This window comes from Cynocephalus volans, chromosome 16 (genome assembly GCF_027409185.1).
Source record: "Cynocephalus volans isolate mCynVol1 chromosome 16, mCynVol1.pri, whole genome shotgun sequence".
NCBI classification, from domain to species: Eukaryota; Metazoa; Chordata; class Mammalia; order Dermoptera; family Cynocephalidae; genus Cynocephalus; species Cynocephalus volans.
Window position 1 is genome coordinate 17509188 of NC_084475.1, and position 23160 is coordinate 17532347.

A 23160-nucleotide genomic window follows, 5' to 3' on the forward strand; every position below is an offset into this window, starting at 1 on the left:
ACCTTGGGGACTTTTCCCAGGCTGGGTGGAAACTCAGTCTGGATTTGCCCTGACTAAAAACATTTTCGTTTATTGAACTGAAAACAATTTCATCTTATTTGTTATACTGCCTGAGATGTCATCAATTGACGATTAGAGTTGATAGCATGTTCTTAAAAATGTGAAATGTGAGGGCCGGCCCATGGCTCACTTGGGAGAATGTGGTGCTAATAACACCAAGGCCATGGGTTTGTTTCCCTATATAGGGATGTCCGGTTAGCTCACTTGGGAGGGCGTGGTGCTGACAACACCAAGCAAGGGTTGAGATCCCCTTACCGGTCATCTTTTAGAAAAAAAAATACTGAAACACACAAGGCTCCTTAGCCCATTAGGAATGGACTGTTTTAGTCACCTCGCTTTGCTGCACATATCTGAGTTCACTAGGTGTTTACCTGGGACATAACATGATGCCATCTTTGGCAGACGAGGACAGAGCTACGTAGCTTCATGGTCTCCCTGCTTGTCCTACTCCCCAAGTAGGGAATGCACCCATAATCGGAGGTTGCCTCAACGTTTTCGAACCTTCTCTCCACATTCCGATTGAGCATCACTTTTCCAACATAGAAATATACAACCTGCTGAAGTTCAGACGCATGATTTAGATTCAAGTAATTGCATGTTCCTGCAGGAGACTTTGACTCAGAACTGCCTTGTGTGGAGAACGAGGCAGGACACAGGCCATCACTGTGTTGGCATGGATTGCGGCAGAGGGAGTGTGGTTCTGGAGACAGGAGCCAAGACAGCAGTGTCCTGATGTGGCGGCTGCCTAGTCCTGGGGAGGTGGCAGCTCCCTTGGTGAGCCAGGTCTTAGTGTGATTCGGGAAGCTGGTTTTCCCTGGAAGCCTGCCTAGTGCCTGCATCTCTGGCCATCCCAGCACTTCTATGAGTTATCTATATCCCTTCATAAGCCCTTTTTGGGCTGAATCAGCTGGAATGGATCCTGTTATCTGTACCCAAGAATCCCCTGGCTACTACAGATGGAGCAAAGAAAGCAGAGGGCAGGGAAAAGAGACATCAGGAAGAGGTAGAAGTGCACAGAAAGATATGGGATGTTCGCAAATATTTTGAATAATGGTCATCATTTATTGAGGCCGTACCATGCACAGTATCTCTAACCCTAGTATATCTAATGCCAACAACTCTGTTAAGCATTATTATTCCCATTTTATAGATGAGGAAATGGGCTCAGAATGGTTAGGGGGCCTGCCCAAGGCCACACAGCCTTTAACGATGAATTTGGAAATCTAACCCAGATCCTTTGTGCACAGAGCCTAGGCTCTCCCCACTTTGTTACTCTGCCCAGGCCAGCCCTGCCTACAGAAAGGAGTGGAAACTCCTTCCCCACTGCTTTTGCTCCTCTCAGCTTCCCACTCTGAGGCCAGCCAGTCAGCTAGTATGAGTAACACTACAGATTACTAGTATGGGCTTAGACTGTTATGTAGGCATTCATTAGTCAGGAACAGCCCATACATTAGAAAACATTGGTATACTGAGGAAAACTCCCAGAATAGATGACCAACTGCAAACAGAGTCCACCACGAAGGGGACGGGATTACAGGAGCTGTTTACTTCCTGCATTCAACAGTTGTGCTATTTGAATTTTTTATCAAAAGGTGTATTGCTTTTTTAATCATCTGTTGCAATTAGTGCCACCAAATCAGTTGTTTAAGAGGGATGGGAAGGCAAGAAAACATAAACTGTGGTTATTACTGAGTGGTGAGATTATAGGTGATTTTTATTTTCTTTATACATTTCTGCATTAAACATGTTTCTAAAGTGAGCATGTCCTCTTGTTGCTTTTAGAAAACCGTTACTCAAACTGGATCGCACCGTGAGACACTGACGAGTTCACATGACTAGGAGTCCAGCTGAGGAAGTAGGGCCTCAGGCATGGCAGGAGCAGCAGTGTCACCAAAGATCCTCTTTGCTTCTTCCCCCTCTCCTCTCTGCAACTTCAGTGTCCTTGCCACCAATGGCCACTTCCCCTCATGGACACAGCATGGCTGCAGCAGCCCAGCAATCAGAGTGTACACAACAGCATCCACAGGAAGAAATGGGGTGTTCTTTTTTGGTGTCTCTTTTTAAAGAGTGTGGAACCCTTTCAGAAACCCCTTAACTGGGTCACATTCCCACTGAGTCCCTGGCAGGAGGGACGACTTAGACTCTGACCTGCCTGCTGGAGCTGGGGCAGGGGTGAGTTTCCTCCGAGACCCCAGCATGTGAAGGAACGTGGATGCCTGGACAAAGTCGGGGCCTTGGGAAGGAAGATGTGGGGAAATCAATGCCACGTACACAGTCTGTGTGTCTGCTATGGAATGTGTTCTTTTTTAATTTAAAAAATTTCATCGATTTAAAAACATTTAAAAAATTACCCCAGTGGGCCAGCCCATGGCTCACTTGGGTGAGCATGGTGCTGACAACACCAAGTCAAGGGTTAAGATCCCCTTACTGGTCATCTTTGAAAAAAAAATTTTTTTTACCTTTGTAAAAAGAGACAATAGAAAAAATAAAGAAAAAGAAAAAAAGACGTAAAAAATAAAATATTTCCTTTATTGTGGTTAGAACTACTGTTGAGGACTTTGGTGAGAGCTGTGTCGATGAGTTCCTCTATGAAACCTTCTGCTCCTCATGGAAATAATCATAGCCTAGACAAAACCCTGTCCTGTTTCTGCTTCAGGATGTTGTTCTGTCTCTGGGAATATCAGGAACCAAACAGGTCCCACTTGGCAGTCATGGGCCTCAAATTTCCTTAGGTGTGTATCACATGGTTCACAGGACACAGGCTGCTGAACTGGGGCTCTCTGTCTTGGCTAATTATGTCCCTTTCTTAAGCTGTGGTGGCTCAAAAATAAGTTTTGTCCTTTGCCATGAAAAATGCTAAGCTTTTATCAGACTTTATTTGATGCAGACTTCTTAAACATTTAAGGGCTTGACCATGATAAATGAAATGGTCTTAAAGGCAATTCAGATTCCGGCATTGCAAGTCAGGGTTAGAATCAGTAAAGCCACCTGGAAGCAGCTCAGGTTTTACTGAGTTCATAAACTTTCTGTGTTCCTTTGAGCAAGTTGGAACCGGCTGCAGGAGAAATCATTTATTTCTTTCAGCTTATTGTACAGATGCTTAACTGTTTAAAGCAAGGGGCACAGAAACTAAGATGGTGGATTCGATGTCTTCCATCAGAGAAAAAACTTTGCTTTGTATTGAGATCCTAATTGACCCAGCTGCCTTTGCTGCTAGGACATATGAGTAAGTGGATTTAAAGAAAAAAATAAAGAAAAGAAAAAGAAAAAGAAAAAAGTCCTTCCTATTATTATCACCAAGTTAAGAGTACCTTTAATTTTTGTCAGTGTTCTAAAACTTGAACTTAATCACTAGATTCCAAAGTTGCAGATTTTTTATTTTTCTCCTTTCCTCTATTATGTCATGTGCGAGGTACTCAGGAGCTAAATTATAAATCTCAGAACAATGAACGGATGGTAGAATAAATTGAACATTAAAGAGTCATACAGGTTACTGCCACTTGCTATTTAAAGAATTTATGAGTCAAACCAATTCACCTGCCACTCAGGGACCATATGGAAATATTTTAAGACTAAATGTGCTCTTGGTTTTCCTGCTCACCTGTCAGGCATTCACTCAGGGCCTTCTGGAGCTAGAGGCCACCTGGCTGTTCCACATGTCTATGTGCTTATGGGTGATGGGTTTTTCACCAGGACCCCTGGACATGCAAGTCTTGAAACTGGAGAACTGGAAGAAAGAACAAGAAGCAGAAAAACTGAGTTCAACATAAAGAAGTGGATACAGTAGGAACACCACCATGCCTGCTGGAGTCAGTGTCAGGTGCGGATTCTCTGCCTGGAAGTCACCTGTTTGTACCTTAGTGTTGCCATCTGTGAAATGGGTGTTATGAGGGCCAGCGATGATGCATGTAAGTGCCTAGCACCAGGCCTGATACAGTTGGTGTGCAGGGAGGGAGCAGTTATTAATGTGTAACAATAAATAGGGTACAGTATTTAGATGTCATGTGGGGAGAGAGGAACCATCACCTGGCTCCAAATTTCCGAGTTATCTGCAGAGATTAAACAGACCTCCTTGTGCCTTGGTTTCCCTGGTTATGGAATGAGCTCAGGTTGCCAGCATCTTAGGGGTTCCTTGAATGCTCCCTGGAGCATTTGTGTGCCGAGCATGTCACGTGAATTGAGTCCAGCTCTTCTCCAGGTGCACATGAACCTTTGAACAACAGAGGCTGGTCTGTGCCACCAAGGACAACAACATCCTTGTTCTCTGGCTCTCTCAGAGCGGGGAGGTCTGCAAAGTGACCAGGCCAGCCTTGCCCTTCCTTTGGTCTCTCATTGCTTTGAGGGCAGAAGTGGTGGGTAGATCAGGTAAGAGTGGATACGTCGTGGAGGCCAACCCTGTAGGGTGCAGGCCCCTTCTTCCCTACATCGTGCTTGAAAAGTTTGATGCCAGTGGAAGGAGAGTGGCAGGTGTGTGTCCCTTCCCTCCAGCAGGAGCTTGTTTTCTACTGACTATAGAGGTTGAATGTGGACTCCAAAAAGATGCGTCCAAGTCCTAACCCCTGGTACTTGTGCATATGACCTTATTTGGAAAATAGTGTCTTTGCAGATGTAATTAAGTTAAAGATCTTAATATGAAATTATTGTGGATTTAGGGTGAGGCCCAAATCCAATGACTGGTAGCCCTACAAGAAAAAAAAAAGATATTTGACACAGACACATGGCAAACGGCAGACACAGAGACTGGAGTGATGTGGCCACAGGTCAAGGAACCAGAAGCTGGGAGAGGCAAGGAAGGGTCCTCTACTAGAGCCTTTATGGGTAGTGAGACTCCGCTGAGCTGACACCTTGTTGTCACCTCCAGAATTTCTGGCCTCCAGAACTGGCAGAGAATACATTCTGTTGTTTTAAGCCACCCAGTTTGTTATAATTTGTTATGGCAGCTGTAGGAAACCAATACACCGACCGTGGTGCTTCCTGAGCCTGTGTGGTAAAAAGTCTCCTGTTCTCTGATGTGTGACATTCAGAGCTGTGTCTTACATCCCTGGGGGTATGCAGGAAGGTCACGCAGGCTCCAGGCTCTTGGTTTTTGTGTCAGTGTGGTTATACATTTCTGGGGCACAGTAGAACCCCCCACCAATGTCCTGCAGGCACCTGGGGGTCAAGCCTGGGCACGAGCACAGCACCTGACCAGAGGCCACCGTGAGAGGCAGAGCTGGCAGCCACAGTCCCTTTCAGGCCCAGTTATACATTCGCACTTCAGCATTTTAAAGTTGAGTGAGCTTTCTGAACTTGGAGAGGTATCAGGCTGCTGTGCCCAGCTAAGCAGGAAGACTATATCTGCAAGAGCCCCCGACCCTGCGGAGTTCATGCAGCCCATGTAGCTCGTGATTATGGAAGGTGGTTTACCAGGAAAGACCCCTGTATTTTTTTTCAGTATGTCTGTGTGAAGAACTGTGCAAATGAGCATTGATTTTTTGAACAATTTTCATATTGTTTTGTTTGGGGGAAATTTAAGGTGGAGAAGGATTTATCTAAATATAGAGGATGATGCCGGTAACCAGCTAGAGGGGTAGGCAGGATGATAATAATAACCTATGACTACAGAACATTCCGGAGGCAGAGCTGTAGGATGCTTGGCTGTGGGAAGCATTCACATAGAGCCTAACCACTTACACGGTGTTTTCATGAACATTTTTTTATCTGAACTTAATAACCCAGTGAGATATGTTCTCTGACACCAAATTCCATCAACATCCAATTTAAAAAAAATTTTTTTTTTTCCTTTGGAGGAGATAAACCCTAAATGCTGCTTTGCGTTTCTGAAATGGCTCAGTCAGGCACACAGGCCCTGTCTAGGTGGGTGGGATGTGAGATGGAATTTCCAGCGAGGCGTGAGATGAGCAGATGTGTGATTCTCAGCAGGAGGTCACACTGAGTGTACAGAACTTTCCAGGGCAGGGCTGTAGGATGCCTGGTAGTGGGATGCACCCCAGATAAGGAAACCCTCTCATGGTGAAACAGGAGATCTTGGGGTCTGAGTGGTCCCCTCTTGCAACCATGTCAAGGAGAAACTAGGAGAGCTCTGGCCTCTGATGATGTGCGTGTCTGTCCCGTGTGGTTCAGTCTCTGCCCATAAAACTGAAGGGGAGAAAAGATCAAAAAATAAAAATTAAAAAAAATAAAATAAATAACCCTGAAGGTAGAAGAGGATTTTCTTTTCCATAGTTAGCCTTGGGAAGATTGCTTTAAGTAATTGGACTTAATGTCCTCTGCTTTTTATTCCTTATCCGGTCCCCCCTTGTGTTTTTACTTTCTTGGTGGCCGGGGGAAGAGGGGATCTGACTCTCTTGTTATTATGAAGCCTTTCTCTGTCCTTCCTTAGCCTCCCTTCCTTCCTCTCGGCCTAGTCCAGTCCCACCTCCAGCTCTGTGGCTGGCAACAGCCCAGGCTATTGCTGGGCTTGCTAACCTAGGTCATGACCTAGCATAGGGAAGAAAGGGCCACACAGCTGCATCAGAGGAGGTGAAGTGAGGACTGTATTTTGTAAAACAAACAAACCCAAAAGAAGTATTATTAGGCTGGCTATTTTTATTTATCTAAAAGGCCTCAGGTCATCCTTTGTCAGTCTAAATCTTATCAGATGCACGCTAGAAACTCTCTGCCTTCGCCTAGCTGTTTCCCTGGGCTTCATGTCCTTGCTTGGTGACACAGAGTAGGGGAGTGCTGTCTAAAGTTGGGGGTGGGGGTGAAGGCACCACCCCAAGGATGCTTCAGCGCAGTCCATGTGATGGCGAGATGTGTTTAATGCACTCAGAATAAGGGCCTAATTGAAGGCTCATCTAGTTCAACCCAACTGACATTTAGTGGGGTTCTGGAAAGTGTCAGGTGCTGTGTGAAGTGAGGAAAATGAGAGGCTATGGTCCCAGTACCCAAGCAACTTGCAATTCGATGCAAGAGACAGACCCAGGACTTTCACAGTCTAGGTTAAGGCAACAGCTTTGTAATGGAGGTGGAAGGTGCGTGGGCCTGTAGAGAGAGGCATCAGCAGAAGCCTGTGGGAGGAGCAGCGGGGACTTCTGCAGCTTCACAGGCTGGGTCTTCACTGTTTAAGTGTCTGTCCTATGCAGTGGGCTGTGCACCTTGAAGGAAAATCTGCTTTTATGTAGTGAATCTTCCTACACTCCAGTGCTTTTTTTTTTTTTTTTTTTTTTTTTGCAATTGGCTGGGGATTCAAACCCTTGACCTTGGTGTTAAAACACCGCAGTCTAACTGACTGAGCTGACTGGCCAGCCCAATACTCCACCGCTCAATGTGGTATCTGAATTAATTAAGGTGCTAAATAAATGTTTGTTGAATTAACAAAAGAGTGAATAAATGAACAGAGTGGAGATGAAATAAAATCATTCTGGACCAAGGAAAGCTGGGGACAAGATTTATAGAGGACCCTGAATGGCAGACTTTGAAGCTTGCATTTCATTCTGTAGTCAATGTAGTTTTGAGCAAGGGAGTGAGTTTGTGTTTTTGAGGGAGAATTCTGCCAGCGGTGTGCTGTGTGCCCTGACAGAGAAAACATTTAGGCGGGGAAACCAACGAGGTTATACGGAGTTTTGCCTCTTCAGATTGAAATGAAATATTTTAGAAACATATAAGGCAGAGTGATAACTTTTGCAGATCTGGCTTCTTGGCCCAAAGTTTTCCCAGGTTGGGAATGATGCAGTGTATCAGCTTAAGGTCACTGGATTACTGCCAGAGCTCAATTAGGAAACTGTGCCTGTAGGGTAGCCTACATTTTCCGTACTTTTCCTAGCTGGAAACTGCCAGATGGCCATGTCAGAAGGATCTGTCATGCCTCGCAAGGCTGTTGTTAACTCTTTTACCACCAAATGCTAAAGTGGTCTATTCCAGAAGTGGGCCCTGACATGTCCTTGTAACTGACTGAAGTGGAAGCACAAATGCCAGAGCAGCTAAGGCCACCAGAGAATAGGACCTAAGTGCCTTGGGTATTTTGGCACAGCCTTGGTAGTTTGTTGACCTTGACTCTTAGCATCGTTCAAAGGAATTGTTCAGACTTATCTCCGGCTTCTTTTGCTGCAGTGGTGAAGAGGTTGAGCTCTGGAGGGTGAAATTTTAGTTAAGACCATCACTTGGCCTCCCACTGTGTTTCCTGCAGTGACCCTCCCCTAATCTACACACCTAATCCTCTTGTGTCACCAACTCCCCATGCTTTCCTTGAGATGACTCCTAATATTGCCCTAAGAGCAACGGAGAAGATTTGGCCCAAGGAACCAGTAACAGTGTCCCCACCTCGGGTTAGTCCTTTTGGGGAAGACGTAGTCTGCCACAGTACTTCCTGTCCACCCATGCTGGTGCCCTCACAGGTGTGAGCGGGCTGTTGATACTGCACATTCATGTCAGCCAGAGGCAACCAAATAGAATGACAGCTTCAGGCTTAGGTTCCTAAGGAGGACTCAGCTGAGCAACCCACAGGAGCCGGAGGGCCTTGCTGTGGATGCCAGGATGTGGGACTCCTCGGCCTCCATCCCAAGGGCATCTGATAAGTGTGGCCTTTACATAGCACCCATCGAAGCTTCCATCTACCAAGTGAGAGGTGACAACAGACAGGTGAGGAGCTTACTAATAAAAATGCTTATCAAGCTGGGGGCACACTCAAGGTGTTTCAGAACACTCTCCTAATACGACTTCAGAGAGAGCCTGCCTGAGGATGAGGAGAGGTGTGCTGTTTACAGACAAGGGCAGCAGCGCTGTTATGGCTACTGACGTGCTCCAGCCCCCCAGTCTGCCCTTCACTGTTTGTTACCCAATGTAATTGACAAGTTTGGTGAAGGGACTTGCATTAACTTCGCCCATTTCAGCCTACAATCACACTGTTAGCCTGGAGAATAGAGAAAGGAACAGTGCCACTTGAGCAAAACTTGCGATGCAGGAATAATTCTAAAGTTTTTGTTTGTTTGTTTGTAAAAAGATTGGGTTCCATCACATTGACTTGAGTATTTACATTTGCCTTCCTAGTTTTCATTCTCTCAATCCTCTGCAGTCTGTCTTCTATCCCTGAATCCTGTTGAATTCATGTCCAGTAAGGACACCAGTGACCCTCTAATGCCTGGGACCTCTCTTATTTCTCATTCTGTTTAACGTCTTTGGCCTTTGGCTCTGTTGACCCCACACAATTTTAAACTCTCTCTTGGTGACCAGGACTCTCTCCTGATTCCCCTTTCACCTCTCTAGCTGTTTATCAGCATCCTTCCCTGGTTCTTGCCCATATACTGACTCTCAATATTTGGAGTTTTTCAGAATTCTGCCCTTGGTCTTCTCTCTGTATCTGTGTATACCTGCGCACAAACACACACACATGCACACACCTGAGCGACACAGTACTCCCACCAGTAACTTCATTTCATCCTTGGGTATTGTATTAGTAACTGTTGATTACAACAAAATACCTGGAACTTGGTACTGTATAAGAAAATGAAATTTATTGCTTATAGTTTCAGAGGCTAGAAGTCCAAAGTCCAGGAACCACATCTGGTGAGTCTTCTTTGGTGGTGGCTTTATAGCAATGCAGGAGTTTCACATGGCAGAAAATGGCAGAGCAGAGAGAGAGAGACTAACCTCTCATGTGCTCTTTCAAAGCCCTCAGAACCACACCCCTGACCACCATTATTAATCCATTCACTGTGGCATGGTCCTACAATCTAATCACCTCTTCCAGGCCCCACCTTTCAATTACCATAATAGGATTTCCCACCCTCCCAACAGTCACAGTGGGGGTCAAGTTTCTAATACATAAAACTTGGGAGACACAACTCAAGCTTCAGTGAGTTTGGAGAGGACAGTCAATCCACTACAGATATATCCCCATTCAACTGTTTCCCCTCTGTGAGGCCTTCCTCAACTCCCTGGGCACTGGCTCCCATAGCAACTTCTCCATTTCTCATTTATAGCATTTATCATTCTGCATATTTCCTCCTCCTTTTATTTTGAAAATTTTCAAATACACATTCACACTGCATTTTAATAGATTACAACCTTGATGAGCGAGACTGTTAGTTCCCACCAGTATCCATCCTCTGCTTTCTTAATAATAGAACTCATAACTTTTAGCTGGTTACGTGGCCACTTGGAATACAGGCTACACTTCCCAGCCTTCCTTGCAGTTAGGTGTGCCCCAGTGACTAAGTTCTGGCCGATGGGATGTAAGGGGAAGTGTGTGTGTATGTCAGTGCCCCTGCACACTACGTCAAGGAAATGTGCTTCAAGGGAGAAGCTTTGATGTTCTTCACCCTTGGAAGTGGAAGATACATTGGGATAATGGCAAAGCAGCAAGACAGAAGGAACCCTTGTCCCTGATGACGAGAAACAAGACCACCTGCATCCACAGAGCTTCATTATCAGGACTGACATCTAAGACTTCCCATGTCAACATGAGTTACTATTTGATCCAAGAAATTTTTTGCTCAGGAAGATTAGCCTGTAAACCAATAACTCACTGTTTGCTTCAGGAAATTTATGGAAAATAATTTACTCTAACAAAAGTTTGCTCATCTTGGCAAATAACCTTCTCAGGATGATAGATTGCTCACCTGGGCAAACTCACTTGTCAAACTGTGTACTCATCAAGACTCGAATCTTCAAGTTGTGCCCACCAGGCCTAAACCATTACATCACAAACCTGGCCCAAGCCTACTTTGATCTCAGTATTTAGAGACCTGCCTTGAGCACTTGAGCCAAGACTCCAGACCCTGAAACTTCCATCTGGACCTTCCCCTTCTGATGCACCAAGAGTGTTAGGTGCTCTTTTCTGCTGCAGTTGGTTTAATCACTTTTGTTTTTGGCTCATTGGCAGGTTATTCTGGTGGTCTTTTGGGGAGTCAGCGGTGATTGTGGAAGTGCTATACCACAGAGACTTCATTCACAGAGAGGGGCCTAAACTTTTATCTCATCATGACACTTTTACTTTGGGATTTTGGTCACTGGCAGCCAAACCTGATCACAGTACACTTCCCTACTCCCCACTCCATACCATAGTCATCTTTATGCCCCACACAGTGTCACATAAAAAGAGCTCCATGCACATGAGTGAAAAGAATGAGGACTGACTAGATCTTTTCATTTAACTCTGCAGCATGTTGCTCCATAGAATTTCTTGTAGATTTTGGACACCTGCCAAATTTAAAAACAGTCAAATGTACCATAATTTATACATCTAAATAAGTGTTGTTTTCTTCAAATTATCCACCTCGTGAGTTTGTTCGTGTATCTTGATAACATTGCTATTGCTTGAGACATTTTCGAATACCTCTTTTGTAATTAATTACATCTTGATTTGCCATCCTCGATGGGGACAAATTGTCTTTTTTGTTAAAAATATTTTATTATGGGTAATTTCAAGCATGCACAAATGTAGACAGAATAGTAGAATGAACAATTACCAAGTAAGGACCAACCTTATTTCATCTATGCCCTTGCACCTTCTTTCTCCATCTGGATTATTTTGAAGCTAATCCCAGATGTCATATCGTTTCACCCAAAAATATTTATTTCAGTGTGTATCACTATAAGATAAGGATTCTTTTTTTTCAACATCTTTAAGTCCTAGGCATAAGGCTTCTTTAAAAAATATTACCATGGGCTGGCCGGTGAGCTCAGTTGGTTAGAGCACAGTGTTATAACACCAAGGTCAAGGGTGCAGATCTCCAAACTGGCCAGCTGCCAATAAATAAATAAAAATATTAGCCATAATATCATTATCCCACCTCCAAAATTAATAATAATTTCTTAATAGCATTATATGTTCAAATAGTGTTTAAACCTGTTTTATAAAAATTTTTACTATTTGTTCAAATCAAGATGGAAATAAAATTCGTATGTTGGACTTGGTTGATGACTCAAGTCTTTTTTCTTCCAAAATTTTAATTAAAAAATTAGGAAATGGGAAAATGTCTACAAATCCTAAGTATATGGCTCAGTAAATTTCCCAGTCTCCTTTAATCTATAGATTGGCCCTTCTCTTCTTTTTTCCTTTGGAATTTATTTGAAAAAGAATATTTGTCTTGTAGTGTTTCCCACTGTCTGTAATTCGCCCATTGTTTCCCATGGTGTCATTTAGCATGTTCCTCTGTTCTCTATTTCCTGTAAATTGGTGGTTGCGTTTAGAGGCTTATCAGATCAGGTCGATTTTTTGGCAAGACCATTTCAGTAGGTGCTGCTGTTTATGCCTATCAAGAGGCTGATCATACCTGGGTTGGCTCTTTTTCAAAGCTTCTCTTGAGAGTGGATGTGATTTCTACCAACAGGCAAAAGCCAGTCAGACTGAGTCTAGTGGATGACGTTAGTGATTAAGCTGGAAAATGATGGTTTGGGTTGAATAACAAGGTGTGATCAAGTAATGAATGGTTTGCTTGTGTGGCTGGTAAACCAGCCCTGAAGGAAATTCCAGAACAGTTCCAAAAACGTTCTGTGCAATGGCAACGTCAAATGTACAGCCACCCAAGATGACTAGTGTGCACGGAACAACAGTGACATTGATGGAGAAATTGTAGGTTTGCTGTAAAGCCAGCTTTGTGGTGTAGGTGGATATGCGAAGTGTCCCTTTTTTAGGGACTCCTGCATGTTTCAATGTGTATCACACTTAGGTTTTAAAATTGGAGCTGGAAATGCTGTTGTCTTGCTGAAGGGCAGACCTGGACTCGTGTCTGAGTTGGAACCCACAGGCTGACACTGCCGTGGCTGTGTGACTACTGTGACAGGGCTGCTGCTGGGTTCCACTGAGCCCTGTGTTTGTCTCATCTCCATTACTCGGCAAGAATGCGGTCAGGGCGCTGCAGTCAACTTTTTTTTGTTCTTCTGAGCAGTCAACAAAAAATGAGGAAGCACAGGGGGAACCTCCACGCCGGCCAGAGGCGAGCATCAGGGCAGGCTCCCAGCCGCCACCCTGGCCGGGATATTTGGACACCTCGCGACTTCCCGTCCCAGCCCAGCGGAACCCCTCCCGGCGCCCGCCCGCAGGCGATCTGGGTCTCGCTCCACCTCCGCCGTCTGCACGTGGAGCCCCGCCCCTCGAGGAGCCACGCCCCGTGACGCAAAATTGGGAGGAGCCACAGGCCGCCCGGCAAGACCCGCTTTGCGCCGGGGCGAGGCCTTCTCCAAGCTCCTCCCACGCCCGGCGGTGTTGAGCTCGCGCCTGCGCACCTCAGTCTCAGTCCCAGCTGTCACCCCCTCCCCCTCCTTAGCAACGGTCGCCCGCTCCCGCCTCCGCCCCCTCGGCCGCGTTCGCGCACGCGCGCTCCTGTCGGTGCCCGGCCCCGCCCTTCCCGTCACCGTAACAACCACTCGTGCAGTCGCCGCGCCCCTCCTAGCTCCCGCCCCCCCCCGGCCCCCTCCCCGGAACCGGCGGACTAGCAGCGGCCGCCGAGCAGTGGAGCGGCCACCGCAGCGCGGAGCCGCCGGCATGAGCGCCCCGCGCCGCCACGCGTCCCGGGCCCGGCCTTTCTGACAAGAGGTAGGCACGCGTCGCCACGGAGGGCTCTGAGCGCGCCCCCGCCCCCGCCCCGCCGGGCCCGGCGCCTCCGGGCGGGCCTCCGACTCCCGCCCGCCCGCCCGCTGCGCCCGGCCTGCCCCGGCCTGAGCCCGGAGCGGGCCCTCCTCCCGCCGCCCCCCCGGACTTCCCGCTCCCGGGGCCCCTCTTGGCGGGGAGCGGAGTTCGGGGTCCGGAGCCAGCCCCCGGCCCACCTCCCCGGGTCCCCGCCGGGAGCAGCCGCACTGGACCTCTCCTGAGGGGTCCCGAGTGCCCGGCGCCCCTCGAGCCCGCTCGGGGTGTGTTCATTGGGTCTGGCCACTGACTAGTTTTGAAACACCAATTGTCATGCACTAGAGGCGGCCCCGGTCCTGGATGCCACTTGGCCGCTGTCACTCCGGATGCCCGCGCAGGGCGTTTATCTGGACCAGAGAGAGCATCGGAAGCTGGGAGCTGGCAGCGGTTCAGAGGCTCGTGAAATAGGCGGGTCCTTTAGTGTAGTCGCTTCGGGTTCTGCCAGGCGGCGGAATCCTGAGTGGACGGTACAGTTGCTTAAATGGGCGTTAGGCTTTTTTACATCTCCTCCCCACCCCTACCTGTGCCCGGTAATCATCCTCCCCTTATCTAGGATTAGTTTTAAAATACCTTAAAATAAATTTTAAACAGGTTATTAGATTCTCGCTGTGCACTGGCATTGTAAGGTCTACAAAACTAAATAGAACGAGGTCCCAGCGCACCAGGACTTGTCAGTCCCAGAAAATCAAGATTAATGAAGGCTCAGGTTGAGTTTGGAGAACTTGGGAGTTTGGCTCTGATTCTCATGATGTTAGAGCTGGACGTCTTTCAAGATCACCTCCCTCAAAACCTCGTTTTATAGAGGTATAACTGAGTCCCAGGGGAGTTGGGTGCCTTGCTTGAGGTCACGCAGGGTTATTTCTTAGCAGTTTTGTCAGATAGGCTCCTTGTGGATACTCAGTTTTGTACTTTTGAATATACTCTCACCATATTCAGCATAAAATAACACTCTTGATGATTATCCTCAGCAGGATAGGTAGGCATATTGCATTTATTTTTCTTCCTTTTTAGTAGGGAAGTAAAGAGTCACAGAGGCTTCTGAATACAAGTGTGTTTTCAGGAAAATCCACGTAGGCTGACACTGGAGTGCGACCTGGAATGTGACGAGAGTATGTACCTGGCAGGAGGGTTCTTTGACATGTGTATTAAGCTTGAGCATCGATTACTTGCAGATATCACAGCTATTTGAGGCTGGAGATTTCAGTGGAGCTTCTTTAGCCAGAGTACTTGGCATCTCTGCCATTTTGAAGACAGGTCCCTGAAATTGTAGTGGACACAGTTAGGAGAAAGGAATTGACAAAAGTTTCCTCTGAAGCTGGCTTTCGAGGAGTATTCCATAATTTGAGATAAAATAGTATTTTTTTCCACTTTTATTTTCGTGTTTCCCCAGAGCTAATATCTTAACATGTTACCATTTCATTTGGCTGCTGCTAGAAGTTGTTCCAGAGAAAATGATTCAAGCACTCATTCTATCGGTTATTAGAATTGAAACGTAACTTTTCGTTGTTGGAAATGACTCAGATCATCTAACCCAATGCGGGGGCCCAGTGATGCTGATAAGGGGAATGGAGTCCTCCATCCACAGACCAGTGCTGTTTACCTCATTCCACTGGGGCTTCCTTTTTTTTTTTTTTTTTTTTTTTTTGTCTTTTTCGTGACCGGCACTCAGCCAGTGAGTGCACCGGTCATTCCTATACAGGATCCGAACCCGTGGTGGGAGCGTCACTGTGCTCCCAGCGCCGCACTCTCCTGAGTGCGCCACGGGCTCGGCCCACTGGGGCTTTCTTTGCCTTTTCTTATTACCTCCCTCTACCTTGTGTATTTAAGTATCAACTTTTGATTTTTGCGTGCATAGAGTCATGATCTGTTGTGGTCCCTTTCTACCTTTAGAATGGAATATGATGTGTCAGTGCAGATTTAATTTTTTTCTGTATCATGGTTATTTATCACATATGTTTATGTTTTGCAGGAGTGAGAGGATTGCTGTTATACTACAATCATGGTGCAAAAATACCAGTCACCAGTGAGGGTGTATAAACACCCCTTTGAATTAGTTATGGCTGTAAGTACTTCACATTTCAATTTACTATTTGGCTTCTTATTTTTAAGTATTAGAATTTGATGATCTGTAAACTTAGTGTTTATTGTTTGTCTACATTGCCTCACTTTTACATATTCTCTTTTTATTCTTATGAACTGTATCTAGAGTCTGTAAAATGATTTTAAAATACAAGCCTCTGAAAATCAAAATCTACATGTTTTTAAAAACTGCACATCAGGGGGCCGGCCCATGGCTCACTCGGGAGAGTGCGGTGCTGATAACACCAAGGCCCCGGGTTCGGATCCCATATATGGATGGCCGGTTCGCTCACTGGCTGAGCGTGGTGCTGACAACACCAAGTCAAGGGTTAAGATCCCCTTACCGGTCATCTTTAAAAAATAAATAAATAAATAAATAAAAACTGCACATCAGGGTAATGTGTGAATTTGAGTTAATTCTCCCTTTGAAAACAGAAGTGGGATTCTGACTAAATACTTCTTCCTGTGGATTTTCCTCTTTTTTTCTTTAAGTAGGAAAGGGATGTGGAGTGTGGTTTCTTCCTTCTGCTATTGCTTTGGAAGAGTGCTCTGGTTATGGGTGAATTCACTTTAGGTAGTCCTAGAACTAAGCACTATAGGATGGAGTTTTACTTATGCTATTTATTCAAATTACTCCATTGAATGAGTTTTTCTCCCTAGTATCAAATCCAAGAGTCAAATTAGAATTCCACAAAGGGGGTAAATAAAGTCTTAATTTTTTTGTTATTTACCTGAAGAGTTTGGCTTCAAGGAAAATAAGCATTTTACTACATGTGAAACAAAACAAATCTTTTCCATTCACTTTTTTTTTTTTTTTTAAAAGATGACCAGTAAGGGGATCTTAACCCTTGACTTGGTGTTGTCAGCACCAGGCTCTCCCAATCGAGCTAACCAGCCATCCCTGTATAGGGATCCAAACCCGTGGCCTTGGTGTTATCAGCACCACACTCTCCCAAGTGGGCCATGGGCTGGCCCTTCCATTCACTGTTAAATTACTATAGAATATTCCTTGTCTTTCTCTCTTTTTTATGTTATTATTAAGGTATACATACAGGAAAATTCTGTACGTGAAAGAAAATGCATCTATCATGAACATACACCCTAATGAACATATGTCAAACTGAGCACACCTGTGTTACTGGCACCAAGCTCAAGAACCAGAACATAAGTGGCCCAGTAAGAAATCTTGCTCAGCTCCTTTTGGTCCCTACTCCCCAACCCTCTCAAAGTTAGCCACCATCTTGGCTTCTAACATCATAGGTGACTTTTCTTTTTTCTTTCTTTCTTTTTTTTTTGGCAGCTGGCCAGTACAGGGATGGAACCCTGGACCTTAGTGTATCAGCACCATGCATTAACCAACTGAGTAACTGGCCAGTCCCCGTAGGTGACTGTTACCTGTTTCTGTTCTTTGTATAAATAAAAACTCAAGTGTTTTTGCATCTGGCTGCCTCTGCTCAGCATTTTGTTTGTGAGATTTATCTAGATCAATACAGTTTTTTTTTTTTTTAAAGATGACCAGTAAGGGGATCTCAACCCTTGGCTTGGTGTTGTCAGCACCACGCTCAGCCAGTGAGCTAATCGGCCATCCCTATATAGGATCCGAACCCATGGCCTTGGTGTTATCAGCACCACACTCTCCTGAGTGAGCCACGGACCGGCCCTTAGATCAATACAGTTTTGAAAAACAAAAATGCAAGTCCTCTTCAGGGAACAATTTAGATTAGGGGAGGTGCTTTTGTTCCTTGGGTTTTTTTGATTGAGGTATAATTTGCATCCAGTGAAATGTCACATTGGGTGTATGGTTTGATCAGTTTTAACACGAGTCAGTCACACCTCTGTGAAGACACAGAACATGTTCACCCATTACCTCAGAGGGTTCCCTTGTGCCCCCTTCTCTGTCAGGTGTGAGACTTTTGTTTGCAGGTGTGAGTGTGGACGTCTTCTTAAAAAGTTCTGTGTTTTATGTTATTGACTTATCAGAAAGGCTGTTTCCTATTTGCATGTTGTGGTTCTGATTTGGCTTTTGGTTGTACGGAGCAAAGACCCACTCCAGCCAGCTAGAGAAGGAGTTTTGATAGTGGGAGAACATGTGGTATGATAGGAATTGCACAGAATTCCAGGAATTTGAACTGGAGGGTGAGCTCCGAGAGCCTAGCGTTGGATAGTGGTTCCTGGCAGCTCTGAGGGCCTCGGCAGCGGTTGTCCCTAGAACTTGCCCCCATGGGACCCTGCATCCCTCTGTATGCTAGAGCCTTTCTTTCCTTCCGCCACCCTTGCACTCTCCTGGTTTTCCCTCGCCTGTGGCCTCAGGTCACATGCTTTCTCGGCTGGCCAGAACCCTTCTAGCCCCAATTCAATTTTGTGGCATTTCTTGTCTCATTCTTTTAGTTTCTAACTGACCAATTCTTGTCACATTTCGTAGGTCACATTCTTGAGAGAAACTTGATCTGGTTCATTTCCCCCGCCTGGACCTAGGATACAGGTTACTGGCCAGCTTGTGGATTGTCTGTCCTGGGTGGGTTGCCTGACCCTTTTTCACCTAGCTGGGCTGTTGGAGTTGGGGGAAGAGGTGTGGGGGTTCATGTGGTGGAAAGCAGAGTGTCTGCCCCACTGCCTGGGGGACTGCAGGCAGAGGGTGAGGTGGGACATGCACCATGATGGGGAGTTATGTTTTCCAAAACATTAAGTATTGTTTAAAAAGCTGGATGGGACTGGCTGGATAGATCAGTTGGTTAGAGTGCAGCCTTGTGACACCAAGGTCAAGAGTTCAGTTCCCTGTACAGGCCAGCCACCACATCCCCCCTGCCAAAAAAAAAAAAAAAACCCAAAAAAGGCTGGATGCAACTCTGATAGTCTGAGGGAAAGACTGATCTCCAGACATTAGATTTAATAAAGAGGTATTTTGATTGTCTAATGTTCAAACTTCGTCATTTCTCTTGCTTTATTATTTTCAAAATTGTGAAGTTTGCCTTGGCAATTGTATGGATTTACAGAAGAACTCAAAATTCACTGAGCTGCTCCCAATCTTTTAAAATTAAGTCATTTTTAAACTTCTTTTGTTTTCAGGCAGTGGTTAATTTTCTCTTGAATTGTCAGAAAATATTTTTAAATCTGAAAATGAAATGTTATCTTTTTCCTTCTGAAACTAGAATGTTTAAGTTATTAGTGATTTTGTATGATGACATTTGTCCCTTTTTCTAACTGTAATTGTATGGTATACAATCCTTAGTAGTTTTTTTTTTTTTTTGTCATTGAGGAAAAACAATAGTAGAGTTACTCTGAAAATGATCTTGTCAGTTCATCATTCAGAGTGAGGAAAGAGGTATACAGTTAAGGTGAGGACAGAACTATAGCTTCAACTGAAGTATTTGTGAGAACCTCAAAAAGTATATAGTACTTGATGCGTCAAAAGAGATTGGCAGGTGGAGGGTGTGCGGTGATGGATGGGTGGATCTGAGTCCTGACTTATGTGGGTCCTGGGAGGAGAAAGACTGGGAGAAAATGCTACTCACTCACCTTAATGCCCCTGTTTGCTTTAATCAGTAGTTTAAGCGTAATTTGGTATTGCCAGAGAATAGTTTAGGTAGAAGTTACCCACTGTACCTAGGTGCGCAGTGAGAATCAAGTATGTTAATTGCATTTTAAATGATTTAATGAAAATTTACCATTTCTTTTGGGGTTGATAGCATTAAAAAATCATGTTAAAGTTCCCATTAACTCATTTGAATTAAAAAATGGTATTTAACCAAGCAAAATTGAAGTGAAGGTTTTTCAGTAGGTATTTGCAGCATTTTGGTAGTGGTCTTTTTTTTAGATATTAGCCTAGAAACAGAATGTTACAGAGTTTCAGTTAGTTGGAGAAATCACCTAGTTCAGCCCCCCTTTAAGGGTGAGGAATCTGAGACTCAGAGACATTTAAGCCCACACAGTTAGTGGCAGAGATCTCATTCTTGAGTTTAGTATTCCTTTTTTTTTTTTTTTAATCATACCATGTTTCTCCTCCCCTCTCAATAACCATATCCTGAAACATTTTATGAAGTTTCTTGTCCATGAAGATATCTTTATTTATTTTTTTTTAAATTCTTTCTTTCTTTCTTTCTTTCTTTCTTTCTTTCTTTCTTTCTTTCTTTCTTTCTTTCTTTCTTTCTTTCTTTCTTTCTTTCTTTCTTTTCTTTTCTTTTCTTTTCTTTTCTTTTCTTTTCTTTCTTTCTTTCATGAAGATATCTTTAAATCTTCTAGTCTCAGCCAGAAACTTTTCCTGGGGCTAATTTGCCTGGCTTTTGGGGAGGAGAAATGAATCAGTGAAGGACACTCCAATTGATTGTGCCTTAAAGGATTTATGTCTCACATGGGCATAATGATATGATCCCACAGATTAGGAATTTAGAATGGGAGGTGTAATTCTAAGATGCTTGGGTTGGAGTGTTTCATTTTGAAATTTCTAAGATAAAACACATATTTTAAAACTTCAGTGTGTTCAAATGCAGCTCCCTCCCACCCCCATGTTGATAGCTCCTTAATAAAGGATACAAAGGAAAAATGAGGGAGGTGGGAGGGTGGGTGGTATAGGAGGGCGGCGTGGGAGGGTGACGGGTAGGGTGCCCTTTGTGAGGGTGGTGTGAGAAGGAACAAGATGACAGTCCAGCCACAGGTGAGGCAAAGGCTTGGTCTCTTTTTTCTGCTGAGGACAGCTGCTGTTTGGACTGATGAGAACACTTGATAGAAGAGGCTCCACTAGTTTCTATACATCCCAGAAACTGTAACCTTGTCCAGTCCCATTTCTTCCTGGACTTTCCATTATTGTAACACATTTGGTCACCTCATTCTCTGCTCTCTTCACCCGCCACACATCCCAGTTTCCCTGTTCTTTCAATAGTGCTGTCCTTCTCCCAGAGCCCCTCATCATCTCTGTCCCCCAGCAGACACCTCCTTTAGATTGTCCCTTCCTCTCCCAGCCATTGCTGTTGTTCCTGTCTGTCCTTGTTTCTTTGGAGGGAGAGACCAGAGGTTACTTGCTCATTCTCGTACTGACGTCTTTTGTCCCTTTTGGTCATCCTGCATTCCACTGCCACACTTTCCTTTTCATCAGTCCTCTGTTTAAGTGATTTCCTGTTATCTTTCATCTCTCTTCTAAATTCCTTTGCTTTTATGTCAGGGCCCTTTATGACTGTGGCCTACCCTACCTGTTTAACCTTATTTCATAAATTATGCAAACTTCCCAAAAAGAACTTTAAAATCTGTTTCTGTACTGTCCCTGTTTGCTCAGTGTCTTTTCCTGCCCCCACCCGCTTCTTTGTACACTTCTCTGCCTCAGATGTCTGTCTGTCCCACCTGTCTCTTCAGACCTCATTCTTCCTGTGCTGCTTCCCTGCTGCCTCTGAAGATGCCCATTCATGTGTCTCTCCCTTTCCGCCGACACGTTGTTAATGTTGTAGTCAGTGTTAGGTCCTTTTGCTTATAACTGGAGTTTCTTTTATTCTCAAACATTTGCCAGTGTTGCTATCCGTTTTCTGTGTTGCTCCAAGGTGGTAACTTTGTCTGGTATTTCTCTGGTTCCCTCAGTTGTTGGTACTAAGCACATAGTAGGCACGCAGATGTGTGTGATCAGCTGATTTCTATTTGTTCCCATGAACTTTGAGTATGAAGACTTTGTAAATGGGTTTGTGGAAACTCAGATCTAAAATGTACCTCTGATCCTGTTTTCAGACAGGGATTTATATTTTCTCCATGGAAAAGAAGTAACATGCTCTGATCCTCTAATTAACCAATGCCTCTGCTAGGAGCCTAAAGCCCTTTTGTGATGAGGTTGGCTAAATTTTTTTTTTTAATATCTTTATAAATTATGCAAGCCCTGGTGGTAAACGCTGTCATGGCTGTTTAAGTGGTATGCTTTTCCTGGTTAAATAACCAAAAAACCTATTTGCCAGTGTACAGTTGTTGATTGAACAGCCAAGTACAACAAATTGTGTTTTTGTTTCATCCTCTTGTTTTATGTGGTTTGTTTTGTTTGTTCTGTAGCTTTTTAGGCTCTTTCTCCTTTTCCCTCAGGTGCCTCATGTCTTCCCATTAAGACTAGAGGATGAAAGGAAGAGAAAGAGATTTGCTGAGACTAAGTGTGAATTCTACCTGCCACAGACTAGCTCTGTAACCTTGTAAGTAGGCTGGTGACTAGTATTAGGAGGAGGTGCTGGAGTGGAACAGACTGCAGGTATAAAAGTAGAGAAGAGGGCTGGTGGCAGCCACACCTCCCCCCTCCCCCTTTCTCAGATCCGGCCCTTTTCCCACCTCTAAATATGAGGGAAACGAGTCAGTTTATGTGTACGTAAATGGTTCTCCTAGGAATGTGTGTATCTCTTTTAGATCAAATAGGCATCTGTATTTACACTTTATTTCCTCCATTCCAATTTCATATGTGAAGCAGCTAGGGAGACATGGCAGGGACCCCAGGAAATCCTCTTCCTTAAAGGTCTGGTCTTTGTGGAGTGAGGGTGTGGTATGCAGAAAGCCAGAGGGGTAGAGCGCTTTGTGAGCAGGTGTCTCTGGAACAAAAGCCTCCCCACGTGAGCTCTTTTGAGATTGTTCCTCCGGTTGGTCGGGGCAGAAGAGCACAGGTCTTGCTGGAACCTGCCAGCTTGCTGCCCTCTGAAGCTCCATCCATTCACCCATCCTTCCTTGCCTGAAAATATTCTGAGCCATCTCTCCCCTTTTCAGTGATTTTGTTTTCTTTCTCGGACTCAAGTTCCATGCATGTCAGGTTTTCAGTATTGTTTAGTTCTTATGAAATATTTTCATTCCATCTTTTATCTTCTTGAAGCACATCCTTTTTCTGTCATCCTAGATTTCATCCTTGGGACTTGTATGTATTTCTGCTTCTGGTTTCTAAGTTTCTGAGGCTTAGTTGTGATATTTTCATTAATCAGGGTATTGTTAGATCTTCAAGCAGCCTAGTGTGCAATAGAGTTCATTTTTACTCAAATGAATAAGCAGTCTACTTTTCAGGGTGGCAGTCTTAAAACCCAACTTTGTTCAAGTGGAGGAAAATGTTACAGACTCTCTGATGATATGTTAAGGGTCCTGGTCAGTATTTAGTGGGGGATTGTGCTCTTCTCATTTATAAAGTTTTTGAATACCATAGTGCGAGTCCTATTACATTTAATAAACACCAGGGTGTAGTCAGATTTACTTGGCTTTGAAATTGAACAAATATGGTCTGCGTTCATTACATGCTGCTTTGTACAGAGCCTGGCCTTTTCCCTTCTTTTACTCCCGTGCTACCAGCACATTATGCATTCTGAATTGTTTTTAATGTGCTAGGGTGAAGGCAGTTGTACAGCAGGAAAATATTTAAGCTGGAAATAAAACAGGATCAGATTTCGCTCATTGCCTCTCTGATTTACCTGTTTTTGTTTAAA

The 23160-nt window shown here is 44.7% G+C and overlaps 1 protein-coding gene across 4 annotated transcripts in view; it reads left to right on the top strand.

Moving 5' to 3' along the window:
- The first annotated feature begins 13433 nt into the window (after window positions 1-13433).
- Window positions 13434-23160, top strand: part of SEC14L1 (SEC14 like lipid binding 1) — a 53795-nt gene continuing 44068 nt past the window's right edge. For 2 of the 4 annotated variants that reach the window (XM_063080884.1, XM_063080885.1), the window contains exons 1-2: window positions 13434-13579; window positions 15639-15731. In XM_063080884.1, the coding sequence (XP_062936954.1) occupies window positions 15669-15731 (63 nt within the window). In that variant the 5' untranslated portion in view covers window positions 13434-13579; window positions 15639-15668. Of the gene's footprint in view, window positions 13580-15638; window positions 15732-17070; window positions 17129-21796; window positions 21901-23160 lie in introns of those variants that run through there. The other 2 variants (XM_063080886.1, XM_063080887.1) reach the window with 2 other exon arrangements.